Source organism: Chelon labrosus (genome assembly GCF_963514085.1).
Source record: "Chelon labrosus genome assembly, contig: SCAFFOLD_217, whole genome shotgun sequence".
Classification (NCBI taxonomy): domain Eukaryota; kingdom Metazoa; phylum Chordata; class Actinopteri; order Mugiliformes; family Mugilidae; genus Chelon; species Chelon labrosus.
In genome coordinates this window covers 1-18,728 of record NW_028181768.1, presented here as the reverse complement: position 1 = coordinate 18,728, position 18,728 = coordinate 1, and the positions used below count along the sequence as shown (strand labels likewise).

Below are 18,728 nucleotides of genomic sequence, written 5' to 3'. Positions count from 1 at the left end.
TCAGGAAACAGACTCCACTCCTTAAATTACTTTGAAGCTAAAAGAACAGAATCCCAGTAAACAGTCCTTATCTTAGATCAATTAGGATCATTATTTAAGAAAAAAACATATTTATTTTGTCTTTATCTTCTTCCCATTATTATTTTTTTTAACAGAACTTTTCCTCCGAAGTTTCTTATTTTTTTCTTTTCGTTTTTTTTAGACTCGTCCCAGAATCTTGTTCATTCTTTCTGACTCATACAGACGTAAGTGAAAGAACCTTTGTTGCAGTAGTTACTATGGTTCCTCCACCGTACTCCCACTAGTTCTGTTTCAACATAACTCTTCTAGTTTGGTAAACAACATAAAACATATCTCTACACCACATTTCAACCTCTGAGATGCAAAGAGAGATTTACCAGAGTCAGATTATCTTAACCAGGATGTGATGCAGGGTCTACATGCGTTTAAACATGTTTTTTTTTTCCTTGATTTAATCCAAGTAAACATTCACAGTCTTAGCTCAGTAGGGATCTCTACTTTAAGAACGTGAAACTGGAAGCCTTTAAGTTGTTTAAGTTTTGTCAAACGTTTCGGGTAGCCTTTAAATAATAAGTTGCAGGACTTTCAGGAGTCATGTTTGTAGTCTTCCTTGCTCAAACTCAGTTTTTTTTTTTTTTTTTTTTTTACCAATCTGCCACAACTTTGGAAGTATCCTGTAAATCTTTAACTTCCTGGTAAATGGTAAATTGCTTGCTATACAGCACTTTTCTACGTATTGGTACTCAAAGCGCTTAACAGTCACAGACACATCTACCCATTCGCTCACACAAGCACTGGGGGTTCAGTGTCTTGCTCAAGGACACTTTGGCATGTGGCCAAATGTGTGGGATTGAACCGCTAACCCTCTGGTTTGTGGACAACCCACTTTACCACAGCCGCCCCCTGGCTGATGTCTTGAGATGTTTCTTCATTAAATCCACATAATGTAACTTCCTCATTTATTTTCTGAAGTACACAAGACCCTCCTGAAACAAATCACTTCACAACATGATGCTGCCGCCGCCGTGCTTCACAGTGGAGATGCTGTTATTCGTCTCGCTGTCAACATGATTTTCTGTAGCTTTTCAAAGCTATTTAAAGGCACAATCAGCTGAGTGTATGGAACCTTCTGGCCGGCTAGAACTGTTAAATAATTTAATAATATATCTCTATACTACTGTTTACTTCTGTGTGTAGTGGTTAAAAAAAAAATACAGCTTTAATGATAAAACTTAAGAAGACGTCTTATCTACCAAGGAGCCATAACGTGACCAAAGAAACAGGTTTATGTCCCCACAACATGAGCAATAGATAACACACACACACACAGTGTTTACTACAGTTTAAGATGCAGTGTTGGGAAGCCACACCTAAACAGGAAGGAGTCACCAAGAATAGAGTCGCCCTCCACCCAACCAGCTTCCCTTTCACTGACACACACTTCCCCCCCCGTGTTTGAAATGCTGAAACTTCTGGTTAAGTATAAAAATAAACATCCTGGAAACTGCTGAGTTCAAAATGATTAATTGAAAAAAGACTCAAGAGTGACTGGATTTCGTCCTGGTCCAAAACCTGTTACGAAATAATGGTTAAACTATGTTTATTATCAAAAGTCAACATGAGAGACAATGATCTTGGTGTGATGAAACAAAAGCTGAGAATTTGTGGTCATAATGACTTGCAAGACGAAGAATAACATACCAATCAGCCAGGACGTTAAAGCTTGGAAGCCTTCCAAATGGACAATGACGTAAAGAATATTTACAAATGTGTGGTAAAATGGCTTCAGGACAAGACAGTCGAGGTATAGGAGTGTCCATCACGAAGCCGTGACCTTAATCCAACGGAAAATCTGGAAGAAAAGGGAACACGGAAAGAATGACGCTATTTATCTGTAACAAAAGGTGTCGTGGCCCGACAATAGAGCCCTGAGGCACTCCACTGCCAAAGCTACTCTTGGACCAGCTTGTCAAATGTGAATATCTGATAGTTTTCTTGGTTTCTTTTGTTATATCAGACAAAATATTTGGAGTTTAATGAGTGATTAGAGAAAAACGTAGAAATCTGGACATCTTCCATAAATAGTAGATAGTTGTAACCTTTTATAGCGTACTTTGACTTTTTATACTTTAGAAAATAATAACTGAAGAACAATAAAATGTGAGATATGTTGATGATAGAATAATTTGTAATAATTATTTTGATTAGTAGCGTCATTGTGCTTTGTAGATTTGACATAAATGGTAAAGGACCTAAAACAGAGCCCTGTGGCACACCATTATCAAATCTTCTGTCACCAGCTTGTCTGATGTGAATATCTGACAGTTTGTCGGCCTTCTGTGTTTGTTTTTTAAGTGTTAGTCAAATTATAAGATTTTTCTCATGTCAATCCCAGGGAATAACAATGTTAATTTTGAACACTAAATAATGTATTAGTATTAGTAGTCAAATTCCGACTAACAAAACAATTTTGAATGGTTTTGTGTTCATATTTGTGTATTTATTTTATTTTATGCTATTTTTCCACATGTAAACAACTAATCCTTATTATATGCTTATAGATATACATATTTTAGTGTTGGTTTTTTTTTACTGTCACTTTTATTTCGGTAAAATAGAAAAACATTAAAAAGTGATTCTGATCTGCAGGAAGCGGGAAGCAGCTGAGAGCGAGGCTGAAACGTCACGTTAAGAAAAGTGTTGTGACGAAGTTGGAGTAAACCGGATGTGAGTATGAGTTGCCTTCGAAATAAAAGTATTTCTCATTCTGCCAAACTTAAAAAAACTGTTTTAGTAAAATAATGCAAACCAAGTTAGACAAATGTTTAAATGTGAATTTTGGTGGAGGATACACTAAGCTAAATTTGGTACCTTATTTTATAGTAATGCATTTTGTTTTTTTAATTCATCGTATTTTCATGTCAGTATTTTTTGTGACTTTTATATTCTAGAAAAAAATAAGTTTCTTAATGCTAAACTTGACTCTTTGTTCTTGATCTTTTGAATACTAACTTCACTTAAGTCTTCATTAAAATACACTTTTAATCATTATATTAATTAATAAACTAATCTTGAGGTTTTGCATTCCGAGTCTATTTGGATTGTTTTATTTTGAAAAGACAGACAGGAAGCGGCGCTGTTTGCCGCTTCCAGCTTGACGTCAGCGAGCGGCGACAGCAGGAGGGAGCGGCTCTGGTCGAGCGACGTTCACTGAGACTGGGACAGAAGGAGAGAGAGAGAGAGAGAGAGAGAGAGAGCGCAGCGGAGCGGACGGGTGGATGACTGTGAGTACCGCTTCCTTTCTCTCCTTTCTCTCCTTTTTCCCCATTTTCTTCTCCTTTTTCTCCGCTTCGCTCCCACCGTCATGTAGCTGTAGGTTAACCCGGGACAGGTCGTGACAGGCGGGCGGGAGGTGGGGGGGAGAGAGACGGGCCGAGCGGGGCCGGGCTCGGTTTGCGGAAGCGACCGACCAGCGGACAGACGGACGGGAGGGCGGACGGAGCGGCAGACAGACATGAGCTCCGTTACTGATAAATCACCTTAAATTAGATGTTTGTATCCTCCGGGGGTCCCTCTGAGGGCCCCTACCCGGGCTAGAGCCTTAAATGAGCCGCGGCTCGTAGTTTACTCTCAGGACCTCCAAGGCAGCGGGGCCTCCTGGCACAGCTAGCCGGGTAGGAAGCGCTCTGAGGCGGCTGCGCCTCTAAGGAGCGCCCGCTGCTCTGCTGGAGGAGAAAAAAAAAAGAGAAATAGAGGAAGTAAGTTATGACAGATGCGGAGGAAACTGTCTGTGTGTCCCGGAGTGTGTCTGCCCGCCCGCCTGTCTGTCTGCCTGCCTGTGTGTGTGCTGTAGTGTCAGTATTGACAAGCCCCACCTAGTTCAGTCAGTCCATCTTTCTCCTCACACAACTTTACTCCTGCACGTTAACACCACGCTGCGTTCACGGGCCGCAGGACAAAAGGGGACTCAGAGAGCAGCAGGAGATAGGAGACAGAAAAATAAAATGTAGGTTCAGAGCGTGGCGTTTAAAGGCATCTGGAATATTTAAAGTATTTCTGCAGGTTAGGACAGAAAATCACAGCTGTAGATGTAAACAAACGATAAGAGAGAGGACGGGAAGAAGACCTGCTGCTCACGTACGGTATTTCATTCTATAGAACTTCCTTTAAAAAATTCTGTTATCTGAGAACATCTGATGGGTTTAACTGAGATTTACTGGAATTTGTCAGGACTAGTGATCCACAGGGACAACGACAGAGAGCTGCGTAGAAAATTAAAAGTATTTCTGATGTATTAGTCACTGATTAATTCAGTCTGCAGTTTAAGATGCAAGAAATGAACAGTTTCTGATGTAAATAAACACTAACAGGCACAGGACATTAGAAAGAAAGTTATTTTACTTCCTTTATCTGAGAGCGTTTTTCTTTTATGCGTCTGTTTCTAAAACTATAAAGTTTAGAATAACTGTTAATTTAAGTAAAAAGATGTTGGTATAATCCCAAACAAAATGACTTTTTATTCTGTTTTCTATCATTAGTTTATTGGCTGTTCCTATCCTCTCAAGATATTTTGTCTATTTTAAAACAGACACGTCCGTAGACGTTATTAATCTGTTATACATCAAAGAAAAGTATAAAATCATCATTTGTATTTGCGTAAAAATGACTAAACTGATTATCTGTTCATGTAAATGCTGCCTGATTAATTAGCTCATGGATTTTAATCAGACTTTCTCTGATAATTGTTTAAGTTAAGGATCAATCTGCTCAGTATTTTCTCAATTACAGTTTGTAATTCTGAAAATACAGAATTAGTAAAGTTATCCAGTGTTTTTTAGAAGATCTTCTTCGTGTTTAGTTGGTGAAACTTCCTGAGTCGTTGAACAGTTCAAGGATAAACTGGTACCAAGACTCTCCAGCGTTAAACTTGGTCGATCCGTGAGTTTACTGTTGGTGTTTTATAGTTATTCTTTGGTTTTTGTTGGTTTACGTTGGTGTTTACTTCACCACACAGACACAAATAGACATAAACTGATTTATTTCTGCTTCTTTCATGTAAATTATTGGAAAAATTTGCACCGATAGTCGTCTGTTAGAGAGACTGAAGCTCCTCAGTGATGATGACGAGTGTCAGCTGATTTATTCACATCAGAAGCTTTTTCCTTTAAACGACTGAACCAACGACGTTTGACGTTGTTGTTTGATCAAACTAAAAGAGTCTGATTCCAGCTGAAGCTAAAGCTCGATCGTCTTCTCTGTTCACTGAGACGTCAAAGACTCTTCTTTACGTCCAGAAGAGACAAATCTCTAAATATGATCAGTCGTCAACGTGACAGACCGTCTTTGTTTGTTCAGGCGGTAGAATCCAGATTTCATGTCGAGGCACAGATTCTGTCCCGAGGACGTTTGACGTTCAGCGTTCCCTTCCCCGGCCTCACCTCCTCACTCGTGGACTTCCTGCGGTTTGTCCAACTCGTTCTGACTTGTTGAGACGCCGAGAGACGAGAGACGAGCTCAGACCTTCAGGCTCTGAAATCCATCTGAGCCGATGCCTTCGCTGGCAGTGGGATTTATCGACGCCCTCCTGTCCGATGCACAGTCAGCATCGCATCGTTATGAAGCGTTAATTAAACCAATAAGTTAATAAAATATAATAAGATATAATAAATAGTCTGGAGACGACATAGGCTAACGTTAGCATGTTTTAGGCTAGTGTTAGCTTGTTTTAGGCTAACGTTAGCTTGTTTTAGGCAAACGTTAGCTTGTTTTAGGCTAACGTTAGCTTGTTTTAGGCTAACGTTACTGTTGTTTCAGATGGAGCTTGTGTGTTGTTGCCACATGTTTGTCGTTTAAGTGTAAGAACACGTCTACTGTTGGAGACTAGCAGGCGCCGAGGCTAACAGCTAGCAAGCTAACAAGAACCTAAATTAGCGCTAACAGCTGACGTGTTGTTGTTCTTGGTATTTTACAGTTAAACACCTTAAATGCTAATTAACGATGAACTGAAGAGGAACATAATGAATTTATTCAGTATTCAGACGTGGAGGCTCATCTGGACGCAGGTTTATTTTTGTGTTGTCGCGTCTTTAGTTCAACCACCAACTTCTTCTTCTGCGACTTCAACAAGTCACGTCAACGTGTCGCTGGTCTTCGTAAATTTGTTAGTTTCATGAAACACTAACAAAAAATAAAACCTAATTTAGCGAAGAGGAACATAAGTTGTGATGTTGTTCTCAGCAAAGACAGTTTTAGTGGAAGGAATAGAAAAAATAGAGCTCAGTTAGAAATAAAAGACACACACACACACACTCTCTCTCTTATCTCATCACCATGGTAACCTCAGTAAACCCTCAGTCTGAGTTTTACAACAAGAAAACACCAAAACAAACATTTCTTCTTCTTCTTCTTCGTCGTCGTTTCGTTTCTCATTCACCAGATAAATAAATAAATTCTGGATCAATTAAACGTCCTCCGTCCTGTAGTTGTGTAAACGTGTTGCCTCCTGTAGTTGTGTAAACGTGTTGCCTCCATCATGTTGCTTCTTGTTGCCGTGACAGCGACTGCAGTCAGGCATGAGTGGTATGCACACACACACACACACTCAGGGTCACGTAGCAACAGTAACCAGGAAGGACTCCTGACATCACCGCCAGCTGTGTGATCACCTGACCCGTGTGTTGTCTTTAACTCGCCCAGATGCATGCTGGGTAATTACCAGCTCCCAGTGGCAGGCAGGAAGTCTTCATTCTGTTCCTAATTGATGGTTTTTAACAGCAGCTCCAGGTGCTTTGAGGGAGGGGGCGGGGCTTGTTGTGATGCTGCTCTGTGATTGGCTGGTTCAGATATGACCTGGTGACCCCTCTCTGTCTCTCTCTCTCTCTCTCTCTCTCTCTCGCCCAGCAGACAGACAGTCAGGATGCGTGAATACAAGCTGGTAGTTTTAGGATCAGGAGGCGTCGGCAAGTCGGCTCTGGTGAGTTCCAGCTTTACCTGAGAATGATTCAGGGTTTATACGTCTGAACGGTTAAATTATACTTTACAGTTATTGTTAGATATCAGACAGAAGTGACTGACAGACGTCTGGATCAGCTGATGGAGAATAATGAGGAAAATACCAGAAATAAAACATTTAAAGAATAAGATTTAATAAAAAATAATGGAAATAATAATAAAAAAATTAAACATGTTTTTTTTTTCAACAACGAGACGTGATTAAATAGTTTATGAAGTGTTAAAATAATAATAAAAAAATATCCATTGTTTAAACTAATTATTTATTACTTTTAACTAATAGTTTAATTGATTTCAATTCATCAGGAAAGATGAGGAAATGCTTTATATATATATATATAATTAATAATAAAAATTAATAATAAATTATCAAACACTTCTGAAGTAATGAATTAACAAAAATAACTGCATTATTTTTATTATTATTAATAATTTATACAAATGTGTTTTTGCATTTTTAGCTTTTTTCTTTGTCATTCCTTTTATTTATTAATTTATACAGGATTTTTTATTATTATTTAATTTAATGTAATAATAATAATAGTATAATTATATTTTTTATATAAAGTGATAGAAGTACCAAATAAAATATATGAAACCATAAACTCAGTAATACTCATCTCAACCATGAGGGGGCGCTATAAATAAAATCTTTGCTGAATAACTTCCTACAAGTTAAAAGTTTATTTTTTTGGGTGAAATTATTAAATATAAATATTTTTCTTGTTTCTTTGAGTGAAATAAGTTTCATCAATTTTATTTCCTTTAAACCGACTCCTTCGTCTCCATGTGAACTGTGTCTGATTGTCTCTGAACTCAGAGAATGAGTCCAGTCGTTCAGCTGTGACACACAAACCCAGAGGATGAATGGATGAATGGAGCTTTAGTCCAGATGATATAATGGAGACGAGTCAGTGCGTCGCATTAATTCCATTCTGATGACTTCCAACAGAACAGAGCTCCATTAACACTAGTGGCCTACTTCCCTCTGTCTGTCTGTCCCTCTGTCTGTCCCTCTGTCTGTCCCTCTGTCTCTCTGCAGACGGTCCAGTTCGTTCAGGGAATCTTTGTGGAGAAATACGACCCCACGATAGAGGACTCCTACAGGAAGGTAGAGGATCAGATGCAGTTTATCTAATCTCATCTTTTGTTTAATCTCAGACCTCATTATAAGATTTATCCATAAAACTATTAAATCATGATCCTGTAACACTCTCTACTTATAGTCGACTAGTTATTTAGTTTATAAAATGTCAACGTTGTCTCATGATGACGTCATATTTAAAGTGTCTTGTTCTCGTCTTCAGCAAGTGGAGGTGGATGGACAGCAGTGTATGCTGGAGATCCTGGACACGGCAGGAACAGTAAGACCCGTCTCTACTAACGTGTCCACATACTTTAGACCATGTTAGGAGTCCCTCCCTGTCTCTCTGACCACCTGTCCGTCCACCTGTCCGTCTCCAGGAGCAGTTCACGGCGATGAGGGACCTGTACATGAAGAACGGTCAGGGCTTCGCTCTGGTTTACTCCATCACCGCTCAGTCGACCTTCAACGACCTCCAGGACCTCAGAGAGCAGATCCTCAGAGTGAAGGACACCGAGGACGTAAGACACTCCCACTGCCACTGCCACACCAGTCACAACAGACTTCATCTGATAACCGTGTTTGAACAGCTGTTAGGGTTATAAATCAAACACGACCTTTATTACCTTTAAAGGAAAACTTCAGCCTGGTTTCTAGGCTCTGTTTGGTTGCCAGGCAACCATCTCTCATCATATCTAATCTTAACTAAGTTAAATTCTCAGCATTAATAGATGATGAGGTTGCCGTGTACCGGCCTGTCTGCCTCTGGTTGTGAACTGGGTCCAGGTGACGCTAACCGTCTTCTTGCTGCGGCGCTGCAGGTTCCTATGATCCTGGTCGGTAATAAATGCGACCTGGAGGTGGAGCGCGTCGTGGCCAAAGAGTCGGGCATCGGCCTCGCCCGTCAGTGGAACTCCTGCGCCTTCCTGGAGACCTCGGCCAAGAGCAAGATTAACGTCAACGAGGTGAAGGAGCACTGTCTACACCTGGACCTGGCCCTCAGCTAGCAGGGCCAGATTAGCCTGATGCTAATCCTCCAGCTATGGATTTTGGATATGATATCAGACATGTAGCATGTTTCTTGTTTAGTTAATCAACTTATTTTGTTTCGTGTCGGTGCAGATCTTCTACGACCTCGTCCGACAGATCAACAGGAAGAGCCCCCCTCCAGGGAAAACTCGCAAAAAGCCCAGCTGTCAGCTTCTCTAATGACAGGTACGTCTTTATCGTACGTCACGACCGTAGACGGAGGAACAGCTCCTCTAAGGTGAAGCCAAAGCAAGTAGAGCTCCCCCTGGTGTCTGGATGCAGTATAGGCCATAAGCTCCACCCCCTCAATGTTAGTGGGCGGGACTTGGGTTAAACTAAAACTTTAAAATACACGTCACATTAATTTATTCAAGGATGAAGGATGATCACTTTACGTAGCTAATATAATGTTGATGAATGTCCACGTTTAGTTTTAGCTAGTTACTTGACGCTATAGAAACAGGATGTGACATAATGGCGACCACCAGTTGCCATGCCAACGTGGCTCCGCCCTCAGACCGTACTGATCAGACTCTGGCTCCAAACTCACAAGATGGCGCCGCCCGTTTCCCCGGGAAAATAGCGTCTAGTTTGACCAATGAGAGGAAGAGGAGACGTGTTGTCCATATTTATATACAGACTATGCGCTCATGACACATTCGTACGTTTTTTATTTTCTCTTCTGCCTCCAGATTTCTCCTCACTTGACCGCCAACCAACCAACCAACCAACCAACCAACCAATCACAGGACATCTTCCAGCTGGCCACGCCCCCCTCCCTTTAACACAACCACGTCATCATCAGCGTCCAGCCACCTCTGTTACCATGACGACTGCATCCCCCACCCCCTTTCTCGCCACACTGTCTGACGGAGACTGTTGCCTTGGAAACATTTCAACCAAAACATCTCAAAGACTGCAGTGGCGGCGTTGGTGATGACAAACCTGCTGTTTCGGTGAACCGCCCAGTTTCAAACTACGGTTCCCATCATGCTCTCTGTGCTAGGCCGTTTTCTGCGCTGGGGGAGTGGCTTCTTGCTTTTGTTTCGATTTTAAATGTTCCTTTGCTTTCTTTTCCTTTTTACTCGTTTCCTAGCAACCCTGAGCCGTCCACACGCAGTCTGACCGTCGGCCATGTTGGCGCCACGGTTGCCCCGGTGACGGCTAACATGGCCGACTCTGTGTGTGTGTGTGTGTGGCTCTGGTTAAACCTGTGGATCCATACAGTGATTATTATTACAGTGGTTATAATTATAATTCTGTGTGAAAAGATATAAACGTCATTTAATATTTTTGATTTTTATTTGTTTGGGGGGAGGGGAGGGGGAGGGGTGCAGCAGGTCGCGGGGTCAGCTCACTGCGCTGTTAGAGTTGAGCTAATTTAAGTTAGCTAACCAGCTACCTTCAGAAAGAATGCTAGCTCTTCAAATTTGCTTCGTTAGCATTGTTTAATTTCCATCTATAGCTCTGGTTCTTGTTGTTAGCTTGACTCCCAGCTAGCAAGACACTGTTTGTTGGTTGTTAGCATTTTTAGTATGTCGCTAGTGATGGCTAGGGCTAGCGCCGAGTAGCAGCTTAAAGTAGCAAAATGAAATGCATTAAGATTGTTTGGAGGAAATGTTGGCTACGCTAACACACTGTTTATTAAGTCTGTTAGCATTTTCTTTTAGAAAGAAATGCACACAAGCTATCTGTTAGCTTAAAAGCTAGATAAATAGATTGAACATATGTTGAGCGACGCTGCTGTTGTGGTGTGTTAGCATTAGTGTATCTCCAGAAAAAGGTTTGATAGCGGTAGGCTAGCTCTTAGTCACACTAGCTGAGGAAATACAACTAATGCTAACTGTGCTAACACACAGTTTGTGGGGATTTGTTTCATAAAGGAAGTAGCATGTTAGCTACCTGGCTAGACTAGCATCCTGTAAAGGTTGAATGTTTGTGAATTAGCATGTCAGCTAGCTGTGAGCACTTTTAAAACGACATGGATTGGGAGCGCTAAAGCTAATACTGAGAAAAGTTTCAATAAAAAAAATGATAGTAATGGGTGAAGCGTGCTAGCTAATCAGCTAACAACCTGTGGAACATATTTAGTTAATCTAAAGGCATGCTAACGTCGGCATGCTCCCAAATTAAAACAACCCGTTAGCATAGCATAGCAGCGCGGTGAGCTGACGCTTGGTCTGCTGCTCAGGGCGGACATGTTGCCTTTAGACAGCAGACTCACACTGGTCCAGTATCTTAACTCTGAATGTGTGTTTGTGAGTGTGTGTATTGTGCGTATGTGAGTGGGTGAACCAGGACGGTTTCTGCGGGGATTGTGTTACATTCACAGAGCAGGACGGCCAATCAGAAGAGTCGGTTATTAACCATATTAATGATGTTATTTACACGTCTGAGTGGAAAAGACTGAATTATCCTTTAACTGATGGAAATATGTTGGACTGTCCACAACCAGTCCAGAGGTTGGTCCACAACATGCTAACAGCTCTGGGTTGAGTGCTAGTAGCCAAGAGCTAACATGCTAAATTGTTAGCATGGTGTACGGAGGGCAAGAATATGAATTTGGTGTCAATATTCTCATCAGTTAAAACAAACAAAAAAAATAATTAAGCTTAATTGTCAGTGTTTCTGTGCAACGATAGAGCGGCTGAAGTTGCAACCAGCGAGGGGAGGTTGGGCTCAATAGAGAAGCCCCGCCCCTTGTATGTTAGAGGGTGTGGCCTATGAAGCGGGAGCTGCAGAAATACCTGTCTTCTGTTTTAAATGTGAGTGTGGTGAGGTTAGAGGAGCAGGGCGTCGGACCAGTGACCTCTGTGAGTACGGCTGCGCGCGGCGTTGTGTTCTCAGCAGGTTCTTCAGTATTCTGGTTCTCCTCCAGTACGTTCAGTCATGTAGCATGTCGATGTTCCTGTCAGTACTCAGTCTGACCTCCAGGAGGTGCTGCCACAGTTTGCATGCCGAGCAAAAGCTTCCAGGTGGAAGGTCTGTCCGTTAGCGGCCGCGGCGTAGCGATCGCGCTACCCGTGCTAGCATGCTACGTCGCTGTGATCGTTCCTGATTTAGAAAAGTGGCTTCACAGTAAAAACCCTGATAGAGTCTAAATTTATTTGCTTTATTCTGGTAGATCAGCCTGTAAGAGGCTCATTACTGCCTCTAGTGGCGGGAAACGCAACCGCTGCTACGCTAGCATGCTAAGAAAAAGGCTTCCTCTTATAAACAGAGATACAAGGACGTTATTAAGTGTTTATTATGTTATGAGTACATTTATAAAGGCATTCTTCTCCTTGGAAAGCTTTTCTAAATGTAAAATACCTCATTAATGAACATAAAAGTGAATTTAAACGTGTAATAAATAGACGCTCCATAGGAAACGTCATTTAATGTGACTGATAAATGCTTCAAAATGTCCTTTGACCTCTGCACAGCTACTTTAAACAGCCTGGTGTTTATTTAGAGCGAATGCGTTTAGGTTTTCATCGGGTGTTGACTCAGTTCCTGTGATAAGATCACGCCCGGCCGCTCTCAGACCTTCCCACCGTTCAACACACACGGGCTGCGGACGCACTCGTCATTTCATCGCTTTCAATTCACGGCCCAGAGCTCAGAGGGTTTTATCAGAGTCTGCTGAAGAAGAAGAAGAAGAGAAGACGATGTGATTTCAGTTGTGTGTGTGTCGTCTGAAGAGGCTAGGTGTGGTGTGTGTTAAGAGCTCGGTCTTAATTTCACACCCTCTGCAAACTGAACAGAAAGCGACACTGACGGTGTCTTCACAGAAATGATTTGATGCAGAGCGATGCATGACTAGACCTTAAACATCAGAGATAGAAACTTATGCAAACATGTGAAATAACTGGGTGTAATGTAGCTGTCAGCTGATCTGAGTTAACATTATGATCTGTGACTGTAAACACTTGGATCACCTCTAAGCCTCATTACGCGTCGTTATAAACCACTCGTTGCATGTTTGTTTAATGCTTTACGGTGAAGTGACGACTGCGACCGCAGCCGAATGCAAACTGGAATAAATAATTCCCGACAAGAAGAAGAAGAAGAAAAGATTTGTTTTGTTTATTTTCATTAACTGAACTGAATCTGCTTCATTTCCTCCGTGTGGAATAATGACCAGAGAAATGTAAAAGAAAGCAGCTCAGACGACGACGACGACGACGATGATGATGATGATGATGATGATGTGTCTGAGCTGGTTTCTTCTAGAACAGAAACCCACTGCAGCGGGAGGAAAAGGGGGGAGGGACAAGGGGGAGGGAGGGTGAAGCCAAATGTAAAGTAAAAACTAAAAAGCCTTAAATGAATAAAAGTGGTGCAATTTTGTAACAGCAACCTGTGATGAGGAGTTATTATGATGAATGGATGAATGGATTTTATAGGTCTGTGTAAACATGAATATGTGATACTGCAGGATATATTTTTAGTAGCTTTGTCATTTTATACTAATTTAAGATAATTAAATTAATTATTAAATTGAATTAATAAAATTTTAAAAATTATTTCTGATTCTTAGATATAATTGTGACATTATCCTGATAAAGTGTTAAATTTAGAAAATAAATTTATTAAAAAAATATATATATATATATTTAAAGTCCCGTCCGAGAACGCGCATGCGCAAGACGCTGACGCTGGGCTGCCATGGCAACGGCGGCAGCTTGTTGTAGTCGGCGTCTGTAACTTAATCCGAGGAGAGGTGGAGCAGCAGGTTAGCAGCAGGTTAGCAGCAGGTTAGCAGCAGGTTAGCAGCAGGTTAGCAGCAGGTTAGCATGTCTGGTGGTAGCACGACGTTAACCGACTAGTTAACGGACGCGACTAGTCCTGTAATGACCGTAGAAGGAGGAGTTTACGTCTGGTCAGCGGGAAGGGCGCCATGACAGTCCGCTTCAAGGTAAACAACAACAACAGGTGTTAGCATTAGCCACAGTGAGGCTAAGGAGGCAGGTGCTAACGGTCGTAGCCGCCCTCCTCGACCCCCGTGAACACTTAGAAGGTGATTTATTGTCAAGTTTAGTTGTAGTGAATTTATCAGGTGATGATTTACAGCGACGAGGCAGCAGCAGTGAGGATTAATGTGGTTTAATCTGATGCTAACTCAGCTAATCAGCTAATCCAGCTGACTGTGGGGAGTAACAGAGAACACATACTGAGGAGGTTGTACTTTTATTTTAACTTCTTATTCAGTACTTTTAAAATAAAACACTAAACAGATTAATATTCTACATTTAAAACAGTTTTTATTAAATATGTCTCATGTGAAATAATGATTTACTCATTCATTAGTGTCAGAAAATTATTTAAACAAAAAACTCAAAGGAAAAAAAAACATCATCCAAGAATCTGATTTAAAAACGGGTCACTGGGTCTGATCCTTAATTAATTCATTAATTAATTAACAGATTATTTGATGAAGAGCTGCAGCTCTGGAGAACGTTTCCCTCCTGGACCAAGGTGACGTCCTCATGAATGTGTTAAACCAGAAGCTAGAGCTCACATTGAATCGGTTCTCCTTCCTGACCCATCCGGCCTGGGTCAGAGGTCAGAGGTCAGGGGTCAGAGGTCAGAGGTCAGGGGTCAGCATGTGTCCTTTCTATCAGAACCAGAACCAATCAGTCTTTGTCCAGGACTCTGACTCTGGTTCTTCTTCCTTGGATCACTGTCCTGATCACTACAGACCTTCCACTTGAACGTAAACTCTGAGGATCAAATGTTCATCTTGTTCATCTTGTTCAGTAATATATCTGACCCACTGACAGGATCCATGAGAACCAGATAATCAGTGGATCAGTGGAACGAAGCCTTTAGATTCAAGATGTGAAACAAGAGAACGAAGAACGAAGCAGACATCCATGAGATTGAATCTTTTCTGGACTAATATTAGTTTTATTTCCTGTCCCAGTGTCAGAGTGAATATCAGAAGAGCTACGGCGTCCCCCGGTCCCGGAGTGTGTCCCCTCAGCGCTACGCCCCGTTGGCCGGCCTCCGCTCCGATCACATGGGTGAGGACCAGACCTGGGGTTTGTTTTTATTAATTAGTGAACGATCCTTCTGACGGGTTCGTCTCTCAGGAGTCAGCAGAGAACCTGGTCTGCAGCGACGGAAGAGGCCCGGTTCTGCTGGTCCAGCTCGGTCCGGCTCTCTGCTCTGTCCACCAGAGGTGCAGCAAACTCAGACTCCTCACAGGAACGCGCCCTCTGCTGGTGGGGTTCAATATTTAAAGATATCTAGTCTGAATAGTCTGAACGGGACTAGTTTCACCTGCAGACCTCTAGTTTATACTGATGTCAGAGTCAGAGGTAGTTAGTCACATGACGTCTCCAGGTAGAACTAGCCCCGCCCCCCTTTAGTCTTTAAAACTTCATCAGTGACTCGTTTTATTAATTAAAAGCTCTTTAACCGTCGTCTTCTTTATCAGCGTCTAGGAGCCGCTCAGCCCACAGGAAGGAGTCCTCTCTGGTCCAGAAACCACCAGAACCGCCTGGATCTCCTCCAGAACCCAGAACTCCAGCTGGACCTCGACCTGCTGCAGACCCAGAACCTCCAGAAAGACCAGATCCTGGGTCAGCACCAGAACCAGAACCAGGAGCTGGTGTTAAAAGTGGTAAATACACCTCGTGATGTTCGTGATGCTCACAGACATGTTCAGGTCTGGTTCAACCGTTCTGCTCTGGTTCATATTATGTTCACCTGTCTGTTCAGCGAAGCCCCGCCCCCCACAGCCCGACCGCCAACCACAGCCCAGCCCAGCACCTGAGGGACAGCGGCGGCCGTCGGCCGGCGAGGTGAGCGTCCTCAAACCTTCTCACATCTTAGAGGAAATGATCGGGGGTCAACGGGGTCTCCTCCTGCCGTCGTGTCGCAGGTTGATCAAGGGCTGCGGTGGAGGGCGGGGCTGACGTCTGGAGGTCAGAGGTCAGGAGGTCAGAGGTCAGAGTACCACAGACAGTTCAGCTGGAAGAAGCCGGTGACTGCTGCTGCTTCACCGTTACTGACAGCAGAACAGGTACGAAGACAAATGACACAGATGAGTTTAACTCATTTATGAACATTTATTAATTCACTTTAAATCCTTATTTTATTCCCTCACCTCCGCTCGTTTAATTAAATGCCTCCAACAATAAACTAATTAACAGTAAACTAACAGACTGGTGTGAAAGTGTCTAAGTGTCCAGCAGGGGGCAGTGTTTAGTTTCCAGATTTTCTCTCTGACCCTGAACAGATTCTGTTTAACTTAGATTTAACTTTTATTTTATTTAAAAATAAAATATATTGAAGTTGGATAAAAAAACATGATTAAACTATAAATAAAATATATTCTGAAGACTTTAATGCTTCATTGTGGACGTGTCCTGCTCCCAGTCTTAAAAAGACTCTAAGTCTAAATGAACTTGTAATCCTACAGATGCACCACTGATATATTGATGTAATATTGGCTCATTTTTCCTGAATAAACAAATAAACAAATAGAATATTTCTCTTTCATGGGTTTTAATTGGTTCGCTTTGTCTATTTTTAGGACTTGTGTGAAACATCTGTTGATGATTTGAATCATTTTTATACAGAAATGTATAAATCTCATTAAGAGTAATGTGTGCAGGCTGCAGTTCCTCCGTGTGTCCAGTAGGTGGCAGCAGATGTTTTGCTGTGAACTGAGTTCAGACTTTGTCATTCAGTTCTGTGACCTTTGACCTCTTCCTGCAGGTGTTGTACTCCAGCAGCAGGTCCGTCCCTCCCTTCAAGAAACATCCGGTGGCCATGGAAACGGAGTACAGGCGGAGCTTCCAGGGTCTGGCCCCACCCCCGGGACCCCGCCTTCGGAAACATCTGGAACACCAGAGAGTCCCGCTGTTTCAGACTCACATGGTATCTACAGCACACGCCATCTTTATTAGCATTAGCATTAGCATTAGCATTAGCATAAGGCATTCCCTGACTCTTCAAGGTACAGACCAAAAACTGACATTAAAGGCTAAGAAGCTAGGAAGAGCTACTATTAGCATGGAGGCTAGGAAGAGCTACTATTAGCTAAGAAGCTAGGAAGAGCTACTATTAGCTGGGAAGCTAGGAAGAGCTGCTAGGAAGAGCTGCTATTAGCTGGGAAGCTAGGAAGAGCTACTATTAGCTAGGAAGCTAGGAAGAGCTGCTATTAGCTAAGAAGCTAGGAAGAGCTGCTATAGAGAGCCGAAGTCCCGCCCCCTCTACTTCCGGGTTATGGGACCTATCTTTCGAAAAAATATGAACGGCAGTCTATGGAGAAAGATAAATTATTTTCTGGTCCCGATCGACTTGTGCCTTGGATTATACATATGTTGTTTTTCAGAATAAAAAATGATTTTACATGTCAAGAATGTCACAGTTTGTCGCAAGATAGTTAAGTAAAACGCTATGGAAAATACGTAATTAAACGAACTACAAGTCCAAGTCGCTTACCGCTTACCCGCATGCTGGCGCGTACAGAACCGACCAAAACTCCCTTGGTGTAACTACAGCTCTCGACATGACCCGATTTATAATGATTTTCACCTCGTTTGATGCTTCTGCCTTCGTCCTGGAAGAAGACGGTAAAGCTCAACAAGGAGACAGCCATAGTTCTCTAGTGACGTACATTGTTCGAGACGAGAGATGTAGTTCACTAAGCGATCTCATACAAAACCTAATGTTGTTCAGCTTATTTACGTCAAATAATTTATCTCTTGACGTGAAAAATTATCTTTTAAATTCACACACATCATATGTGAAATTCATGCCACAATTCGATCGGGACCAAAAAATAATTATGATCTCTCCATAGACTGCCGTTCATATTTTTTCGAAAGATAGGTCCCATAACCCGGAAGTAGGGGGGCGGGACTTCGCCTCTCTATTAGCTAGGGAGCTAGGAAGAGCTACTATTAGCTAGGAAGCTAGGAAGAGCTACAAACTGAATAATGGTCATGTGACGTCACATCTGGACTTACTCCCCAACAAGTGTCCTGACTGAGTTTGTTTCTACCTGCAGACCAGCAGAAGGAGGAGGGCGGAGTCACATAAGAAGCCCCGCCCGAAACAGGAAGCCCCTCAGAGAGAAGATGCCGGACCACAGTCATCTCCAGTGGCCACGCCCCCTCGTCCTCCTCAGCCTCAGGTGAACGGAGGATTCAGGTGAGTTTCTTGTTTCTCTTTAAGTTGGAGCGCGACGAGTTCATGGATTCATGGATTCATTTATGAACGGTCTGTGTGTCTGACAGGATGTTGACAGAGTATCAGTCCAGCTTTCGTTCTCCCCTCTACAGGATCCCGGAGGGAGGCGGAGCCACGGACGGCCACGCCCATCAGGTCAGGATCTGGGCTCAGTGATAAGATGGAACGTTTCAATAACCTGACGACTAAAGGTGTTAGCAGGCTGATTAGTTCACTGTCTGTAGGACGTTTGGGCGTCAGGCTGCTGTCTGTGGTTAGTTCACTGATCTGTAGGACGTTTGGGCGTCAGGCTGCTGTCTGTGGTTAGTTCACTGATCTGTAGGACGTTTGGGCGTCAGGCTGCTGTCTGTGGTTAGTTCACTGATCTGTCAGGGGATTAGCATATTGGCCTCCA

The 18,728-nt window shown here is 42.5% G+C and overlaps 2 protein-coding genes across 4 annotated transcripts; both read left to right on the top strand.

Annotated features, from left to right (window-relative positions):
- Nucleotides 1-3,130: 3,130 nt before the first annotated feature.
- LOC311509712 (ras-related protein Rap-1b-like) lies at nucleotides 3,131-13,380 on the top strand. Of its 3 annotated transcripts, none has more exons than XM_084575133.1 (8): nucleotides 3,131-3,305; nucleotides 6,922-6,994; nucleotides 8,075-8,143; nucleotides 8,340-8,396; nucleotides 8,497-8,637; nucleotides 8,938-9,081; nucleotides 9,239-9,331; nucleotides 9,838-13,380. In XM_084575133.1, the coding sequence occupies exons 2-7, from the start codon at nucleotides 6,938-6,940 to the stop codon at nucleotides 9,323-9,325; spliced, it is 555 nt and encodes a 184-aa protein (XP_084431259.1). In that variant the 5' UTR covers nucleotides 3,131-3,305; nucleotides 6,922-6,937; the 3' UTR covers nucleotides 9,326-9,331; nucleotides 9,838-13,380. The 3 variants fall into 3 exon arrangements, with proteins under 3 accessions (XP_084431259.1, XP_084431258.1, XP_084431260.1); XM_084575132.1 differs by having other exon boundaries at nucleotides 3,133-3,305; nucleotides 6,925-6,994; XM_084575134.1 differs by lacking the exon at nucleotides 3,131-3,305 and adding an exon at nucleotides 3,713-4,158 and having other exon boundaries at nucleotides 6,925-6,994.
- A 501-nt stretch (nucleotides 13,381-13,881) lies between these two features.
- LOC311509710 (nuclear protein MDM1-like) lies at nucleotides 13,882-18,583 on the top strand. The gene is made up of 9 exons (XM_084575131.1): nucleotides 13,882-14,045; nucleotides 15,054-15,153; nucleotides 15,223-15,354; nucleotides 15,570-15,755; nucleotides 15,854-15,936; nucleotides 16,017-16,157; nucleotides 16,856-17,017; nucleotides 18,153-18,295; nucleotides 18,382-18,583. The coding sequence occupies exons 1-9, from the start codon at nucleotides 14,028-14,030 to the stop codon at nucleotides 18,488-18,490; spliced, it is 1,074 nt and encodes a 357-aa protein (XP_084431257.1). The 5' UTR covers nucleotides 13,882-14,027; the 3' UTR covers nucleotides 18,491-18,583.
- Nucleotides 18,584-18,728: the final 145 nt, after the last annotated feature.